The sequence below is a fragment of the Patagioenas fasciata genome, chromosome 1, assembly GCF_037038585.1.
Source record: "Patagioenas fasciata isolate bPatFas1 chromosome 1, bPatFas1.hap1, whole genome shotgun sequence".
NCBI lineage: Eukaryota > Metazoa > Chordata > Aves > Columbiformes > Columbidae > Patagioenas > Patagioenas fasciata.
In genome coordinates this window covers 160054939-160073871 of record NC_092520.1, presented here as the reverse complement: position 1 = coordinate 160073871, position 18933 = coordinate 160054939, and the positions used below count along the sequence as shown (strand labels likewise).

Sequence of the window (18933 nt, the reverse complement as noted above, 5' to 3'; positions counted from 1 at the left end):
GTACTAATCATCATTAAAAAACCACATAAGTCAACACAAAAACATACTCCCTTGTGCTGTTACAGGTTCCCAGTCTCTACAAATATTTTAAATTCTGTTTCCCACCAAGGCATCAAGGTACAAATACTGCAGAACAAACATCTCTCAGTGGCTATCTAATGAAAGTAAGGGCCAAAACAAACAGCATCAAAGAAAACAAACAAACAAACAACACACTTATCAGTGAAAGGTCTCAAGTTCTCTTTCTAGAGTCCCACTATCTTAGAAATTTAAGTACTATCTGCTTCCTGTGTAAGGTTGGAAAAGGGACAGTTGGACTTCACTTCCTCTGCAAAGAAGAGATGAAAAATTCCTTATTTACTGATCTTTATAAACAAACATTCCATCCTAACCCACACATTTTTTACTTTAAAATCTAGTACATTCCAGTCTTAAATTTCCTTTAAAAAAGCTGATTTAATCTCCCGTCTCTCAGTAAACTTCATGTTCTAGGGGAAATCTTACCTAATTTTGGCAGGGAATAGGGCACTTTAAAATAATCTTCATAAAATTCAATGAGTCTCCTTGTAATATTTAGAGCATAGTCCCCCGATCCTCTTCGGATAGCATCAGGCCTTGCATATAACCGTACCTGTTAAAAAATAAAGGGAAAGACTGATCATTTCAGCATCTATGTTTTAAAGCTATTCTACCTGCAGAGGTGAACTATTTTAAGGTTGTTGTGAGGTGGCAGGATTATTCTCTTAAAGCCAAATGTGACTGTCATACAATTGTCAAAACATGTCATAGCTGAAAACCAGAACTTTCACAATTAAGGTTACAAAGTCGAGAAGTCAGAATCCCCTACTTGAGTGTGTGGCCCAATAAAAGACTTAACACTTCTTGCATCAAAATAAATACTCAAAGAAAACAGTTACATGTGTTTGCTAGAGATATGATGGGAGAGTGGATTAGTATAATGGTTCTCTGCCTACACTGAACGTAGGCAGGATGCAGTGGCTCAGTAGGAGAGAAGTTCATGGTTTGTTAAAGGCACATTATTTTGAGCCCTGAAAGTATTAGTAGACTGGAGGAAAAAAAAAACAAATAACCATTCTCTTTTCTTTTCTCTGTCAGTGACACAGTTACCCTCGATAAGCTATGGAAGACTGCAAAAACAACCATTTATAAGTTCATTCGTTTACACAAACAATTAACATTCCTGAAACCTCCCTGACTGCTCCAGGCCCCTGTTTTCAGAAAGCAGTAAATTAAAGCTGTTTATACAAGCCACAGCCTGCTGTGTTCAGTATAAAAGAGCTCACACATCTGACTGTGTGGAGCACCCCTGTGAACAGAACTCACCTTCATAATTCACACTCAAGTGTGACCCTGACAAAGGAGGGAGCAGAAGGCATCGCCAGGTTATTCACTATTCCCTGTCCTTACAGCCCTTTATGCTTCCTAGCGCAAAGATGACATACAGCTGAGAACCAATAAAGGTTTTTTTCATTCTCCCTCCTCATACATTGTCTGATGGAAGCAGTGTGTGCTTTCTCTCTAGTGGCTGTGGCAGAAGGTTTCTCCCTGCAGTACATAATGACCTGATACAAACGAGACTTTACTAAAATGTCAGTCCTAATAGTAATATCTAACTCACTAATACGTTCTGTGGTAGGATTAAATCCCAGACAGGGTTCTGGGGAAAGCAGCAGGGCAGAAATCAGAAAATATCAATGCAAACATGAAGGAGAAATACCAGTTTTGAAATGTTTCTAAATGCTCTATTCTGAACCAAGAAAAGCCAATAGGATTTTCAGCTTCAGTGAAAGCATTACCAAGTATTGCTTTACTGCCCTTTTCGTGGACCTGTTCAGTCATCCAAGTGGAAACCAGATACCAAACCTCAATACACTGTACCTGTCAATTCTGTTTTAACCCACTATCTCTTCATTCTCAGCATGCAGTTGTATTATTCTGCTTCGTCACTATGACCATCTTTATGTTTTTATCTTCATGTTGTATTACGCTCGGCGTGCAATCAACCACAAATAGTTATCATTTGTAATGTAAAACAGATTAACAGTGTAACCTAATGAGACATGTAATAAAGCAGATTTTTCCTAATCTCCACCTGAAAGCATATAAACCATTATCTGAACACCTCCAAGTCACTATTTTTGTTTATTGCTTCCTTCCAAAGTTACCAGCACCATGTACAATAATGTTCTATTACCTGCTAAACTAAATACATTTTTTAAAAAAGTAGATATTAACCAGAGAGAACCTAATTCAAACATCTCAAAACCTTTAGTTTATGGAAAGATGGTAAGAATCACAATTAGATTTGTGATGAACACTGTTTTGTATCATTAAACCTTTATACACAATTTTGCATAATTGCTTTACTGGCACAGTTGACTGTATCAGCAAATTAGGAAAAAAAGAGTCAGCCAACCAAGTATGCAAAAAATCATTCAATTTGACAGTGGCCAAATGTGTCCATGATAAGGAACAGGACAACAGAAGGGGATTAAAAAAATACGTATGAATAAGAAAAATTGAGGTTCAACTCACTGCATTACAACACGTGTCTTTTGGCAAACACAGAAAACGCATTTAATGGTGTCTGAGATGGAGCCCAGCTACGAAAGCTCAAAAACCGCAATGCTGCAAACTTTCATTTGCCACCTGCCTAACGCTGAACACAGTTTTATTTTCCCTGTAAAGTTTCCCTGGGTGCTTTTCTGCCTGTTCGGAATAGCTCCGGACTGCCAGGGCTCCATGGCTCACACCAAGGTCACCTGTCAGCTGGAACACGGTTTGGAAATTACCCGTGCATTTGCCCAGGTCTCTCCGGGATTTTGAGGCAACAGGCATTGCCAAAGCACACCAGGCATCTCCAAACGCTGGGTCTGCTTCTGCCTTTTGCCCAACAGCCACTGAACGTGACATGTATGGAGCAACCTTAGAGGCACCACCACAGGCCTACCTCTGGGCTCAGAACATTCCCTCTTGGTCAGCAGAGGGCTACCGCAGGGGACAGCCTGTGACACTCTGCCTGGGACCTGGCTGGCTGTTTTGGATGACACCTTGTCAGGTGTCATTCACAACAGGAGGAGCTTGGTCCAGAGTTCAGCCTAAAGGCCAGCACCTATAAGCTAAAAACTGAAACCTCTAACTTTCACATGTCGATGTCCTTTAGCGCGTATGGGCCTATCTTGACCATGTTTTACCTCTAAGTCCATAAAATGGGGATTACATTATTTCCTTAGTTTATACGAAGATTCTGAATATTAAGAAATAAAGACTGTAAAGCTTTCAGATACTATTCCAAAGAAGAGCTTAAGTAAATAAAAGAGAATAAAGATTAAGACATGAGATTTGTTTTGCATAATTTTTTTGTTTGTTTACTGCTTTCACTTTAAAAGGCAGAAAGGTTGTGTTACTTTACATCTATGTTGGACTGAACAATAATGCATAAGCACTATATACTTTCCCACAGGCTGTTTGATCACTACACTAGGAATTTGATTTTACATCAATTTAAATAAGAGAAAGAACAGAAAATCTTATGCAGGGTGAGACCTAAATATAAATAAAAGTAGTATGTGTTCTCTTACAAAAGATAAATAGGTTTCTAGCTTAGGTGCATAATTCATCACTCACTGCAAAGACACCTACTGCTCTGCAAACATTAGTGAAGCTCTTTTTCACAATCTTTGCAAGATTAGGTTATGCTATTATTTTCATGTAAGAAAGTGGAGAACAAAGAGAAACTAAGATTAATTCTGGCTGCCTATCTTGACACCTCCCAATGTCAAGTATACTTGACAGTTTTATTGGACACACTTAAAGCACTGTTCCCATTATATCTTACTGCAGTGGTGAACACTTCATACAGTTTGAGTCTGGTCGCAGGTGCCTTCATTTGGGTATTAAGAAAATTAGTAACACACAATTAGTGACTAAATGAGACTGTGTCAGTTTCTGTGATTTGCTCAGCATCTCATCATGACTCTGGAGGCAGAGGTGGGGAGGGAACTCAAAGATGGCACTCGGCCCCGCGGACACCTGAGAGCCTGCGCCAAGCATCTTCCAGGTTTGGGAATGAACAAGGTAGGGACTGTTCGGACAACAGGCATATTCGCAGCAAAGCAATGCTGTCCTGATGCAGCCAAGTTCACATGTGTCTAAATGACAAAAATACAGGAAACCTATAATGAGGGATCATATTAGTAATGACATTGTTGTAACACCTATGAATATAAAAAAAATTCACATGGTCAAGCTAGATTCTGTGGGTTTTTTCTTAGCTCCTTTGTACCTACATTTGCAACCATTACCTATCTTTCAACAGAAGTTCTGACTACTAAGAAAAAAAATCCTAACCTCTTATTTCTCTCTCAAATGGAACCAGACTGAACCAGACATCTCCTTCCTACCACAAGTCTGAGTAACTAGGTTTGCACCTCCAGCCCTACAACCCAGGCCTCCCCTTTGACATTAATAAGACGCTGCTGTTCTTATACCACAGAACCACTGATGAAGGAGACCAGACACACTTTGCTAGAAATCATTTTCACTTTTATGAACAGCAGAACAAGAAGTTATTAGAGATCCTAAACAAAATCGCTGCAATGTATGTTTCCTCATTCTTTTCTAAAGTGAGCAAAAATGTGAACTGTTTCCCGTTGTTTCCTTTACAGAATCCCTGGGCTATTTTCATTAGAACCTTAAATAAAGACAATATAATAGTTACTCTCAGATACCACCACAGCAAAAACATTCTGAAAGATTAATTTAAAAATATTAATAACTTAAGTTCTTAGAATGACTTTGGCAGCATTATCAGATCAAATACTAAAATATTCCTGAAACTTGTATGGTAAATTCCCTGTATTTGTTGTAAGAGGTCAATAGCCTACTTCTCTATAGTTTGTCAAAAGTATTTTCTGTACAAAAGTGTACTTCCACAAATAATCTGCATATATTGCAACATTTTCTTTAGCCTCTCTTAATATTTCAGCAGTTGTTACATAAAATAAGTCAAAGAAATTTAAAAATATTTGTAATACCAAGTTGTCAGAACAGATGAATGTGATTGTAAAATGAGAGCCGTTTCCCATAGTGAGAGACAGCTGTGATATACACTAAGAAATGCACAATAGATTTAGAACAAATCACATCTAACGTCAGGTTATTAAGTACTGTGCATGAGAAAATATTCCTGTCTACAGCAGGTAAAAATTATTCATCAAAAATAAAGTTAGTATTTAAAAAGAAAAAAAAATGTGTTTTTTGTCTTATTACTTCAGTGGTTTTTTTTAAAAAAAAAGTTAATCAGTAACTCGATACAAGGTACAATGGGTAAATTCTGACAAGTACAAACTGTAAATAGCAATGAGCATCTGAATTTCTGGTGAATAGTATGTTCACTAATAATGTTTCTACTGTGCAACAACTAGTCATAATTTCAGTACATAATAAACAGAGGAACAGGTTCAGAAAAACTAGAACTGTTCTATTTTGATATTTTGAAACCATGACTTTTTATTTTCCTTTTTTTTGGGCGCATTAAAATTGAAGCATGTGAAAAAAAGAAACGGATGAAAGGGATGAACAAGGGTAAGGAAAAACCTGCAGTCATTTTTTCACATTCTGTGAAATATTTCAGGTCAAACTGAAGGTTTTGTTCAGTTCTGCTTTGCAAGTAGGATATAGAATACATTCCGGATCCTGACCACGGAAATAAAAAGTAAAAATCCATTATTTACACATCTAATTGCAAAAAGGCTGTTGTCCAACCTTCTCCCTCTGCAGGAATTCACCAAAGATGAAGGAAGAGCAGAGAGAACTGCAGTATGTTTTCCCTCTGGCACTAGAGGAAGACACTAATAACCTGTGCTAGAGCTGCCACAAGCTGCCAACCCGCTTCCCCAGGGAATTCAGGAAGATGACAACCTGGCAGAAATCAGGATGTTACAGTAAGAGGCTTGCAGACCTGAAGTGTGCCATTCACCAGAAATAAATATGCACTTCCACATTTGAAGCCTGCTCTTGAAGACATTATTCTCTATGCCACCTTCAATTTTATGTTTGCATCCCCTTTGAAACCTTCATTCTTACAGTGGTGGTATCTTTTCAGGGAAGTGTCACCTTGCTTGGTAGTAAGACATATTTTTATTCGTTTCTTTATTGTAATACGAAAGTTTGCTGATCACAATAATCCCATATAATAGCCTGCATTCATTCTGCAAGGCATCTTCTCTTTAAATGTTTAGCCATATTTTCCATGTTTTAAGACCACTCTAGTTGCCACCACTGCCTTCCCCAATGCCCAGGGGGGATCACAGCTCACTGGATGAGAAATTCTGCTCCAAGGGAATAAAGTGCATCTCTGTTTCAGCCAGGGAAGGCTTGTGAGAGCAGATGGTTCATTGGGCTCTAATGACCTAACACAACACCTGCTAACTTGAACTGAATGACTCCTGTTAACTACAGGGACTTCAAGTCAGACTTTCAGAGTAGACATGACTGATGAAGGCTCTGGGCTAGGGACACTTCTGCCAAGGCAACCTTCACCAACAGCATCTGACATGTCTATAGTCCACATTTTTAGATCACCACTCAAACCATTATTAGGCAGTAGTGCACAGGGGAAAAAAAAAGAAGGTCCTTTAAATGGTAGCACTCTGATCATAACCACTGATAGTTCAGATCACAAGAAGCAGGAACACTGACTGTATCTTATGTTTCTATCCCTTGTGCTATAAGGAAAATAGCTCTCTGCACCTTGAAAACATCCTGATGCAGAATTGACACAGCAGTAACCATAGCTGTACCTCTGCCACAGCATCGGGTAGAACAAGGCCAGCTTTGTTGCTGACACCATCCAGTCCTTGGTTCACACCATCTGACACCATGGACATTACCACACACATGACTACACAAAACCACTCCTGAAGGTACCATCCAAGAAGAGCTTTTGCCCAGCCCTGAACACTGTCACATTACATAGGCCCCACGGGGAGACCTGAATCTCTCTCCCTTAGCTTGCTGCTATTATAGTATCTTTCCAAACAATGTGGCTAACGTTCCAAGAATGGCATCTATCTATGTTGCTACTGTCTAGATTTGCCCTCCTCCTTTTTTCTATCTTTGGTCTACTTTGCTACATGTGCTTAAGTTCGAGCAGGCTGGGAGCAAATAGGGGTATGAAAATTGAGTAAAAGTCTGATGACGATCTTGCTGTTTTCTTAGGCAAGCATCTATCAGGTAACCTTGTATCAACACAAGAATCCACAGAATCACAGAATGTTTGGGGTTGGACCTCTGGAGACCATCCAGTATAACCCACCTGCTAAAGCAGGTTCACCTGGACCAGATCGCACAGGAACACGTTCAGGAGGATTTTGAACATTTCTAGAGAAGGAGATTCCACAGCCTCTCTGGGCAGCCTGTTCCAGTGCTCTGGCGCTCTCAAAGTAAAAAAGTTTCTCAGGATATTCAGATGGAACTTCCTATGTTTCAGTCTGTGCCCACTGCCACTTATCGTGTTGTTGGGCACCACTGGTCCCATTCTCTTGACATCCACCCTGAAGATGTTTATAAACATTGATAAGATCCCCTCTCAGCCTTCTCTTCTCCAGGCTGAACAGACCCAGCTCTCTCAGCCTTTCCTCATAAGAAAGGTGCTCAAGTCCCCTAATCATCTTCATAGTCCGCCACTGGACTCTCTCCAGTAATTCGTTGTCCTTCTAAAACTGGATGCTGGCCCCACCAACCCAGAGTAGAGGCAAAGGAGAACCTCTCTGCTGTCCACGCTTTTTCTAATGCCGCCCAGGATACCACTGGCCTTCTTGGCCACAAGGTACATTGCTGGCTCATGGTTCACTTGTTGTCCAGGTCTCGCTGAATGGCAGCACAGACTTCTGGTGTGTCAGCCCTTCCTCCCATTTTGGTATCAAGCTTGCCGAAGGTACACTGCGCCTCTTCACCCAGGTCACTGATGAACAGGTTGAACAAAACTGGACTCAGTACTGACTCCTGGGGAACACCACTAACTACAGGCCTCCAACTAGAATCTGTGCCGCTGATGACAAGCCTCTGAGCTCTGCGATCCAGCCAGTTCTCGATCCACCTGACTGTGCACTCATCCAACCCATACTTCCTGAGCTTACCTATGAGGATGTTGTTAGACACAGTGTCAAAAGCCTTGTTGAAGGTAAGGTAGACAATAACCACTGCTCTCCCCTCATCTACCCAACCAGTCATGCCATCATAGAAGGCTATCAGATTGGTCAAGCATGATTTCCCCCTGGAGAACCCACGTTGACTACTTCCGATAAACTTCTTTTCCTCTATGTGTTTAGAGATGACACCCAGAATGAGTCGGATTCCACAATTAAGGATAGTTTCCCCTCCCACCTACTTCAGGCAGAATTAAAAGTAACTTTGTCAGGTGTTTTAGAGCAGTTCAGAGTGCTTTCCCATTACGAAACAGATGTTTCTGCACATGAACTGGTGTCAGCAATGCCACCCTGGGAATAATACTTGTTCTTTAATCCTTCCCTCGAAGCCACAGACTTCCACCTCTTGGAAGGCCCCTCCAAACAAGCTCCAGTTCTCTGTGCAATTACACCCCCAGGCTTAGCTCAGAGCTGGTGCATCTGGGATCTCACTCTCAGTGATTTAAAAATCCCAGTTCAATAAAGCACTTATGCGTATGTTTAAATATCTGTTTAACCTCAAACATGCATTTACATGTTTTAGAAGACCCTAACACTTCAATAGAGCAGCCATTTACAAATTTTATAGAGGGGGAGAAAATAGTCTCAAGCTCTTTATTTGAAGATCCATAATACTTCTGCAGCAAGTGACACTCTCAGCTGAAAAACACATGCATTGCCTCTGTACTTAAAGGCTTCAATTTACTTGATAATGTGAGATCTGTTTTATCTTCATTTTGCTCACTATTTTAGGCACAGGTATTGCTTTTATTATTGTTACCAAGCTAAGTATATCTTCACATTACACATTTAATATAGTAGACAGCTGTCTGGACACAACAGTGTTGGCTGCAACTTCAGTGGGTCACTTCTGCAAACAGGGTATTGCATCTCAAATGAGTTTTTAAATGTGATAAATTCAAAAGAAATAACACTTCACTACATCCACAAACAAGCTAAAAGCCAAGTTCCACTAAGACTATATATGAGTTGTTTCACATGTGTGCCTAACTCCACAAGTTCTGTGTGTTCAAATGCAATAAATTTTATAACATTGATGAGCAAAGGAGGAAAAAAGAGAGGTAGCTATATCAATTCTGCTGTAGTGAATATAGTTAAACCTGATAATGGGAAGAAATGAGTGAAAAATGCCTTGTTTCAATCTCTTATTCATTATTCATCATGGACAATACCCAAAAGAGACTGTATGGTAATGAAAATGTGTTTACTGAATTCCGAAGGGACAGCTCATCTTTACAAGGAGCTGACTTTTCTCCAAACTGAGCAGTCACACACAGCACTGCACTGAGCCTTTTTTGGATATAATTATAACCAAAAATGTTATAGTAAATTTAGGATTTTTTCCAAAGCTATCTGGAAACAGTGAGAATTCAATGACCTGACACTTTCTAAGGAAACACTGTTCTGCTGGAGATTGGGTAGGACGTTTTTTAAGGTAAACAAATATCATCTTTGCATCCTCATTCAAGACAGCTGTAACTGGTTTAATAAACCAGTTAAAGAATAAATGCAAGCAAAGGGGTGCCTGAACATTGTTGGAGGACAAGGGGAAAGAGGCTTCAAATAGACATAGCAGATGTTCCTGGATGAAAACTTCTAACATGACCCTGAAGGAGAAAAAGTGAAAGAAACTTCTGCGGCTCTAGCTGACAGGAGGAAAATTAGGAACATTAAGCAAAGAGACAGCCATGTATTTTCAGAGTTATGAAGGGGGGGCAGGGAGGAATAGTTTTGTGCATCTTATTTCTAAATAAACAAGACTGCACAGGAGAAGCATCTAGTTGCCTCATCAATTTCTCATCTGAACAAAAACAAATGCAAGTGTTTGCTGACTGCTGCAGCCAAAGGTGCAACAATATATTCCACCAGGATGCAAAACTGTCATGCAGACATGCTACAATTTCTAACTTGAGATCATAAAATACTTTGGAAAGTTAATGAGCTGCACTGGCATATAAATCCGACCAATGCTCAGCTGGCATAAAATAAAATACTAGCTATGTCACTGACCACAGTGCCATTAAGATTAATTTAGAGTACTCAAGATCTGTATCATCTTGTTGAAATGGCTCAGGGACAGAGAGTGAACATGTTAACAACTAATGTATAGTAAATGTAATTACGGATACCATTTCAGAGCCATTTCAGCTAACTAAGACTGCCACAATCCCACCACCACATACTCAGTCATTCATCCGTGACTCTTCCCTTACGTCAGCACCAGAGCTCATCTCACCTCACAGCAAGCTGTCAATCAGATGAGTGGGCTAACTATGCCAGCGAGGTGGCTAGTGTCCAGACAGCCCAGCATCCTCACCTGACCGCCCATCAGGTCAGTGCTAGAGCCAGCATGAGAAAGCATTTCTGAAGAGAAAAGAGGACTGTGACAGACTGGATACAGACAAATTTGCGTTGTTACAGAATCTCAACCTGTGGGGAAAAACATCGGTCTAATGTGAAATTCAGTTCCTACACTGTTGAGATTTACAGTGGTTAAGGTTCCTTATGGTTCTTTGTAGAAGGTGAAAAAAATCAGCATAGCTTTAAGAAACAAAGCACAAAGATTTACATTATTTACCTGTTACACAAAAAAATTCTGTACCACAACACCAGTGGTAAGATGATATGAGAGTGGAGTTTCCCTCCAGGAAGAACCTGCAGTACACGTATCCCAAAGGGTAACACCAGTTTCCATTCCCTCGGGTTGGACTGGGATTGGATTGGCATTTAAAAGATCTCTTACTCAGAGTATTTTTCATGGGCTATTTTATAGTCAAAGCATTCACACTGCAAGTCATACATAAATAACATTTCACCTACTCTTGGATAAAAAACAGAGTTACAGAAGTACACAAGTTTAAAGAAAGTCCTAACAAGTGACCTACAACATTGAACAGCCCTACAGTGTGACTGATTTCACCTGGCTAGAGACTGCTCTCTCAAAAGCACACAGATTTTACCTTAGAGTGATGCCATTTGAAATTATAATCCGCAACTATTATAACTGCTGATTTATACTTTGGCATTGTCTAGAGGCTGTAAATATTACAGCAAGGTTCCCCTGTGCTCAGCTGGCTACATAAACAGGAGCAAGGGTTGACTCTTATTCTCAGATCTTTCTGTCTACACAGAGACAGGCAAAACACAGGGGAAATGAACTGTTATTATCTCTATTTTATAAATGAAAGATGCAGAAAGATAAGACTTAATATCAATGAGAAAATCTGAAAAAGAGCTGGAATTAGAACTCAAATTTCCTTACTGCCCTGAACTGATAAATCGACTTCTCATCATAAAACATCAAATTACTATTCTTAAAACACATTTTCTGGAAAATAGCATCTTCCATTAATTATTTTTTTTTATTTAAAAGTCCTTTTTTCAGGTCCATCAGTCACAACATGTTTATCAGAAAAAAGATCTAAACTGTATCCCGAATTGTAGACCAGGATCCCCAAAACTGCTCAACTTCTGAAGACATTCTGAACACGGCAGTTCCCCACATGCCTTCATGTCTAAGAGTAACCATCCCATTCCTATATCATCTTTTGTCAAGTGGCTACTGTGCTGACACTATTTAGCTTTGTTTAAAGTGAAAGCCTATTTTGTCATTCACTTAACAGAAATTACTTTAAGAGATTTTAACAAAGTCATTCCCCACAAAACAGCTACTAAGTACAATGTACTTGTCCAGAGCATAACAAAACTAATGAGGAGGAGACAGAGACAGACAGTACATGACAATCAAAGAAAAATGACTGCAAGGTCATGTCGGTACTTTAATGTTTCAGAGAAATTCAGCACAACCACAGTGCAAACCACAACAAAACACAACTGTGGTAACTAAAGGAACAGGTGACAAAATAGAGCCCTAAGAAAAGCAAAATAGAAACACAGTTCATCTTTGAGCTCAAATGCACTTACTCAATGCGTAACTTTTAATAGCAGCAATAAGCAAGATTAACACAGGAAAGCACCTTGTGAACCATATGTATACTTAACAGAAAAACTGTTTGCAAGGTAAACAGATTAGTACTGTGAGGTGCTGAGTTTTTCAAGTACCCTTTAAAACTTGTTTGCATTAAGGAAACTCAGCACTTTGTAGACAAATCTGCATTGTGCTGGATTGAGTCCACAACACTTTCTGAAAAACTGTATCTAGCCCTTAGGAAGAAGAAAAATATGCACGTGGGAAATTTTGTCTCTGGTATAAAATCCGTAACAAAAGCAAAAACGGGTAACATCAATAACAGCAGTAACCATATTAACAGTGAGAGTTCCTTCAGGCTAAAAACTTGTCGGAGCACAGAGACAAACAATTCAGCCAGTAAAAGCAAAATCCATAAACCATGAAATAGGGAAACAAGAAATCAAATTTTTTGTATGGACACACACTAAAATCCACTAAAAAAAATTCATTAATACTCTGTTGCTGGCCCTCAATTAATATTCAAAATGTTTTTAAAGCCCTCCAAATCCACACAACAATATAAAAATAAAACAAAAAAAATTAAACGTACTAGTAGCATCCAAAGACTTCTGCACAACTAGCCTCTGACAAAACCATGGATAGAATAAGCACCTCAGCCAAAGGAGGTAATTTAAGAGAGAGGCAGTTATCTATCAATAACATCTCCAAGCCATGGCTGGAAGGATTCTAGCCCCTTCTGGGCACATCAGTCTCAGTGTAAAACATGAGAATTAGAAACAAACAAACAAACAAAAAAAAATCCAAAGGCCAATTACAACTACGAATAGAGAAAGCAAAATAGAAGGGCAGAGTCAATTAGAACATTACTCCTATCTCAGGACTCCCATCTGAGAAAAATCAAGGCCACAACCAGGGATCAAAGTGATTAACCGCCTAATCAGCAGCCAGCAGAGACACAGATGAGAAGTGGCAGATCATATAAACACAAAGAATCCGAACTGGCAAACACAGGTTTTTTGCACCTTAAGACAGAGAAAGATGCAAAACTCAAGTACTCTGACATATACAAACTTAGACAAATGTGATAAACAAGACTGTGAGGCATGCTGGCTTTAATCAACAGAACACGTTAATATAACATGTGAATTGTTTAAACTCAAATAAAATACTATAACATTTTTAACTGCAGGGTTATTAATCAAATCCCTTCCAATGTATTAAAAGCTCAGATGTTTATGATTATGAAAAAATATTTTTGCACATTTTAGCATCCAGATTACATTCCTCATGTTAAAACTTCCACTACTCAGGATATATTTCCCACTAGGAAGATGTGAGTCAATCAGCCATGTCCTCTGCATGACTATGGACACTTTGTCTCGGTCACAGCTCAAACACCACATCTGGTTCAAATCTGGACAGCTAGCCAGTCAGCTAACCAGATGAGATTAAACTAGGTCTGGATGACTATCACACAAGTTTCCCAAGATTTTAAAAAAAAAAATGGTGAGAGCTGACCTCGTCATTCATACTGACGTGCTGGTTAGCATTAAATTAAAATAGTTTGTTTAGAACAGGATCCTGTCTAAGGGGAAACAGGATTAAAACCCTTTCTTATAGAAAAGTCAGAGCAATTCCTTCCCTGGAAAAGCTAACTAGCACGAAACGCAACAACAGGGTCCAAGTGGATTATGGAAAGATAGAAAGAAGATAAATATTCCTGAGAAGTGGGCTTTCCAAACTTTCAAATGCTGCAGGCATGGCAGTCATACCTCAGGCAAAACTGAACTCACACTAAAGGTTTAAGTCTTAAAATCTATCAGGCAAATAGGAAGACAGGAGCATTTTTGCCACAATCTTTTCTTTAATTCCAAGCACAATAAAACATATTCCACATATATATTCCTTTGCTGACAGTGGAACAGATCGCAGCTGCGTGAACAGTCCTTCCCTTTTCTTAGTTGATGAAGAAAGCTATTCCGCTGCTTAGCATCCAGCTGGCATTCACATCAATATAACAGCTTCATTAGTCTCTCTCTTTTTAACACTTTCTTAGAGTCTAAGAGAATGTTCCCTCTCATGAGACGTATCCTGACAGCACAGTGAAGGTAAACCTTCAAAATGGCAGGCTTTATTTGCACTCATCCTATCTGTACCCACAGAATAAACTGTGTTCACAACTGGAAGATTTGCACCTCCAAGTATCCAGAACAAACATTAAGAACAATTATTAGGGGCAATATCAACAATATATGGGCAGCAAGAGCATTTGTGCGTTTTAGCAAGTACTGACATGAACAAATGCAAAATCCTAAAAGCTTCCGTGTGATATAAACACTTGAAAGGACAAAGCAGGGACTTTGTAAGGAAGCTGTCTCTAGGTTCAGTGTATCAGAACAGGACCTCCAGTAGCCTTATTTCCCCCAAGTTTCTGTTGCTTGACTCCTGTATCTTGGAGGGCAGTAAAAGAGAACGACAAATGGCCTGGTCTTGTTCCACAGTTTGTATAGTCTAATTATTTGCAACAAAGTATCAGTGAGGAGTACCAGTTCCGGTCACTAATGCCATGGAGATATGGGAAGATTATTAAAAAGGGAAGGGGACTGAAAGAGTCAGACAGACAAAGTATAAACTAATAAAAAGTTGAGAGTCTTCGGATCAGCCTGTGATGTGAAGGAAGCTGCTACCAGAAGCTTCTAAGAAAAACATTTGTATAAATATCATTGACTAATATTCTGCTGCCAGTTTCGCCTAAAGCTCTCAAGTAGCATGTTGCTACTGTCTCTGATATATCTACTATGCTTTTCCCACAAGGGTCTTCAAAGCTGCTGTTTCCTATTAGGCAGAGCAAATAGGGAGGGGAAAAAAAAAAGAAAAAAAAAGAGGGAACAAGAAAAAAAAAAACAGGGAGAAGCATCACTGCTGGATCACATGCTCACAGTGCTGACTGACTTATCTTCAAAATAAAGGCCATAAATTTAAATGTTCCCTGGTGCAAGGACTAGTCAGTCTCATCATCAGCACTCCAAAGGATGAAGTGTACAAGAGAGTAAGACTCCAGCTTTTGTACTTCAGAGACTCCCAAACTCTACCCAGGCAGCTGCTGTTCCCAAGTGCCTCCCTGCATTATGCTTACAAATCCAAACAGGCCTTGTGACTTTTACAGATGCATTTGATCATTGCCCAACTTGCTCATGAATAAAAAATTTAAAAGGTTAGTAGTCACAGATCACGTTAAACAATTATTAGAGTATATCACCTGTTTTTCTATCTAACAACATGAAAGGGCCTCACTACTTGCAAAAAAAAAAAAAAAAAAAAAAAAAAAAAAAAAAAAAACACAAAAAACTAACTAACCCCAAGATCCGTGCAGGATGATCTTTTTGATTGGAAAAGACCTTTAGGCACATCAAGTCCAACTGTTAACCTAGCACTGTCAAATCCACCTCTTAACCATGTCCCTAAGCACCACATATATGCATCTTTCAAACACCTCCTGTTCCATTGCCTGATAACCCTCTGCTTGAAGAAGTTTTTCCTAATTTCAAACCTAAACCTTCCCTGGCGCAACGTGAGGCCATTTCCTCTCATCCTATCACTTGCTACTTGGGAGAAGAGACCAACACCCTTCGTGTTACAACCTCCTTTCAAGTAGTTGCAGACAGCGATCAGGTCTCCCCTCAGCCTCCTTTTCTCCAGGCTAAACAGCCCCAGTTCCCTCAGCTGCTCCTCATCAGACTTGTGCTCCAGACCCCTCACCAGCTTCATTGCCCTTCTCTGAACTCTCTCCAGCACCCCAATGCCTTTTTTGTAGTGAGGGGCCCAAAACTGAACACAGGATTCAAGGTGGGGTCTCACCAGTACAGGCGGATGATCACTTCCCTAGTCCTGCTGGCCACACTGTTTCTGATACAAGCCAGGGTGTTGTTGGCCTTTTTGGCTACCTGGGCACACTGCTGGCTCATGTTCAGCTGCTGTCAACCAACACACCCAGATCCTTTTCTGCAGGGTGGGTACCCTGATGGTGAGCTCAGTCTCAGAAAACGGTAACCTTTTGGAGGAAACATAAGCAATGTCAGCAGCAGCCTGGACTATGCGTATGAAGAGGAAGCTCCCCTGGACAGCAGAGCATGGTACAGAGGAGGCAGCAGGCATCCTGGCATCACTGTTAAAATCCAGCATCATTCAGAGATGCTGTATGGCAGAGGCAGAGCCATGTCTGAGCTAATAAGCCTTGACTTGCAGCACAGTAAATGACCTGGGACACCACGTTCTGCTGACATTGCTATCCCACTCTCCGTTCCAGAGGCAGCTAAATCAGTGCCAATTAAGGGATCGCCATGCTGTTCTTGTGCTGTACTCCACTGAGGATTACTCATCTCTCCCTAAAAAGAACAGATGTGCTTCATTCATTTTACGCCAACACAGGAATGGGGTCAAATATGAGCTGTGTGATAGCTGTAAGTTAGCTGAACAGCCATCATTCTCCACATTCTCCATCATTTTCTGTACCCGGACAACATATCACAGACCCTTAAGCAGCAGCAAAGGCTGCTCCATTGGTCTTCTCCGACGCAAGTTTCACTGATGCACTTGCACACTCTGCCAAGCACACTCACATAAGACCCTGAGAAATAACACTCCTTTGAATGCTGATTTTTACTTAGCCATCTCAGCAGTAATGACAAAGGGGCTTTCAGACTCTCAAGCAGCAGGTGTTCTGAAAGCTCTGAAGGCGGTACTGAATGGAAAAATAAAAGCAGTTTAATAGGTGGTGGCCTTTGAGCTCATAAACACCAAAGCATCTTCACCACACACTAGAAAGAACAGGGATTTTGGAACAAACTCCAAATCCTAGGTCACTGAGGGCTCAGGAATTACAGATATAGATCAAGATACTAGGTCCCTCAAGTAAGCCAGTAAGCACTTCACTTCCTTTTGGGTCCTGCAGCTTACATAGAAAACTGAGCCAAGAAAGCAAATACAAAATCAAGGGTTTGTCTATACTGAATGCTGCATTTACTCCCACATTACACAGCATGATCATAACTATACAGTCTCTAAATTAGTGGTGTAACTACACCGGACTTTGGAGGGTATGTTACCTACCTCTGCTAGTTTATATACCAGCTTTCTTAGCTGTACATTGCACTGCATTCATATGGACCAAGGACTTAAAAGCCACAACAATCGATATCAACACAAACATTTATAAAGTACAAGAATGGATGGAACAATATGACCTTGTGAACAATTCTGTCTCATTTGACTCCCTTGATGAGAGACTTAGCAGCAACCTGAATTCATTCTGTGGACACAAAAGCAGGGCTCCCAACAGGTTTGTACATTGTAATCTAATCTGAAAAGAAAAAAAGAGCTCTGGTTCAGGAGTTCCCTGTACGCTTGTGGATTCTCACATTCATTTACTAAAATGAAGAAGCTGGAGAGGAACAACCCTGAAAGAAGTGTATTTCCAGCTGTACAAGGTGTTTGGAGGCCATTTGCTGTCATCTGTGACCCATGATAAACAGCCAAAGGCACATTATGCTAGTATGAAATGCTATCCAGAACATTGAATTTTAACTGGGAGGAAAGGGATTTCATTATTGCTATTATTATGATTATTATATTATTATATTGCAAATAGGTACTGCAGAGACACAGCATCCATGATTACAGAGTTTGTGATTCCACAGTCAGCTATTTGAAAAGAAAATTCCAGCTTGCAAACAGTTTGCAGATGTTCAAGACTACATTCATTAAAAATACATTGTCAGATCCAATCGGGAACAAAATGCAAGTTTGAAAAAGTCTTTCAAAGTTGTTGTGGATTCCTTTTTGTGTTTCGATTCCAGTATAGGCACATTCTAAACTGAATTATGTTTCCATTGTGTATTTCCCACAAACAGTGCAGCACTGTGCCAATGCATAATAATTTGAAACATTAATATTATTTTAAAATAACACAGAAAAAATACTTTTATTACTTATTTTTATAAAATGAAATTGATACGTTTGCTAAAATTATTTTTTATACTACTTTCAATTACAGCTAACTTGGTCATGTAAATACTACCACTATTCTGTTTTCACCACCCAGAGGTTCAGCTGCCTGCAGGCCAAGGTCCAGCTCGGGTATTGCCTTGCTGTGTAACTACTGAAGAAGAGCTATGAGAAAGTCTAAAGGGAGATAAAAAGATGCAAGTTAGAGAACTTAAGGTTATTGAGACAGCATCATCGCTAGCTCAGGAATTCAAGAAGAAAATACTAACACAGAGGCATAAAATCATAAAGAGGCTAGCTGGCCCCATTGGGAATCATCGCCTCCGGCCATCACCATCATCATTTTCACCACAGCTGCTGGAAGATGGCAACTCGGCAACACTGAGGGTCTATTAAAAGGAGCCATGCAGGACAATCCTTCCCCCAAGCCAATGCCTGCCAGGCCAACAAAGATTGTGAGCCATGGTGAGCACACTAATACCCAGCCTAGTAGCTCTTCTGTGTGCATTATCAAACAAATAATTGTTTTACACTTTTAAGGTGAGTGTATCCTGCTTGCAGAATCTTTTTATATCCAGCCCAAACAAACCAATGAGGGGCTGTAACAGGCATTACCTTGGTAACAATAAAACTCCATCACTGGCAAGACCAATAACCAAACAGACACTAAACATGTAAGTCACATTCTTATGACTTTACAGAATCAGGACGTCTATTTCCCCTTCAATCAACTAATAACAATGTCATTTATCTTTACAGGAATACAAG

At 39.9% G+C, this 18933-nt stretch overlaps 1 protein-coding gene across 2 annotated transcripts in view; it reads right to left on the bottom strand.

Moving 5' to 3' along the window:
* Positions 1 to 18933, bottom strand: part of TRHDE (thyrotropin releasing hormone degrading enzyme) — a 218370-nt gene that overhangs the window by 176835 nt on the left and 22602 nt on the right. For both annotated transcript variants that reach the window (XM_065844053.2, XM_071799303.1), the window contains exon 3: positions 505 to 631. In XM_065844053.2, coding sequence (XP_065700125.1) covers positions 505 to 631 — 127 coding nt within the window. The remainder of the gene's footprint in view (positions 1 to 504; positions 632 to 18933) is intronic.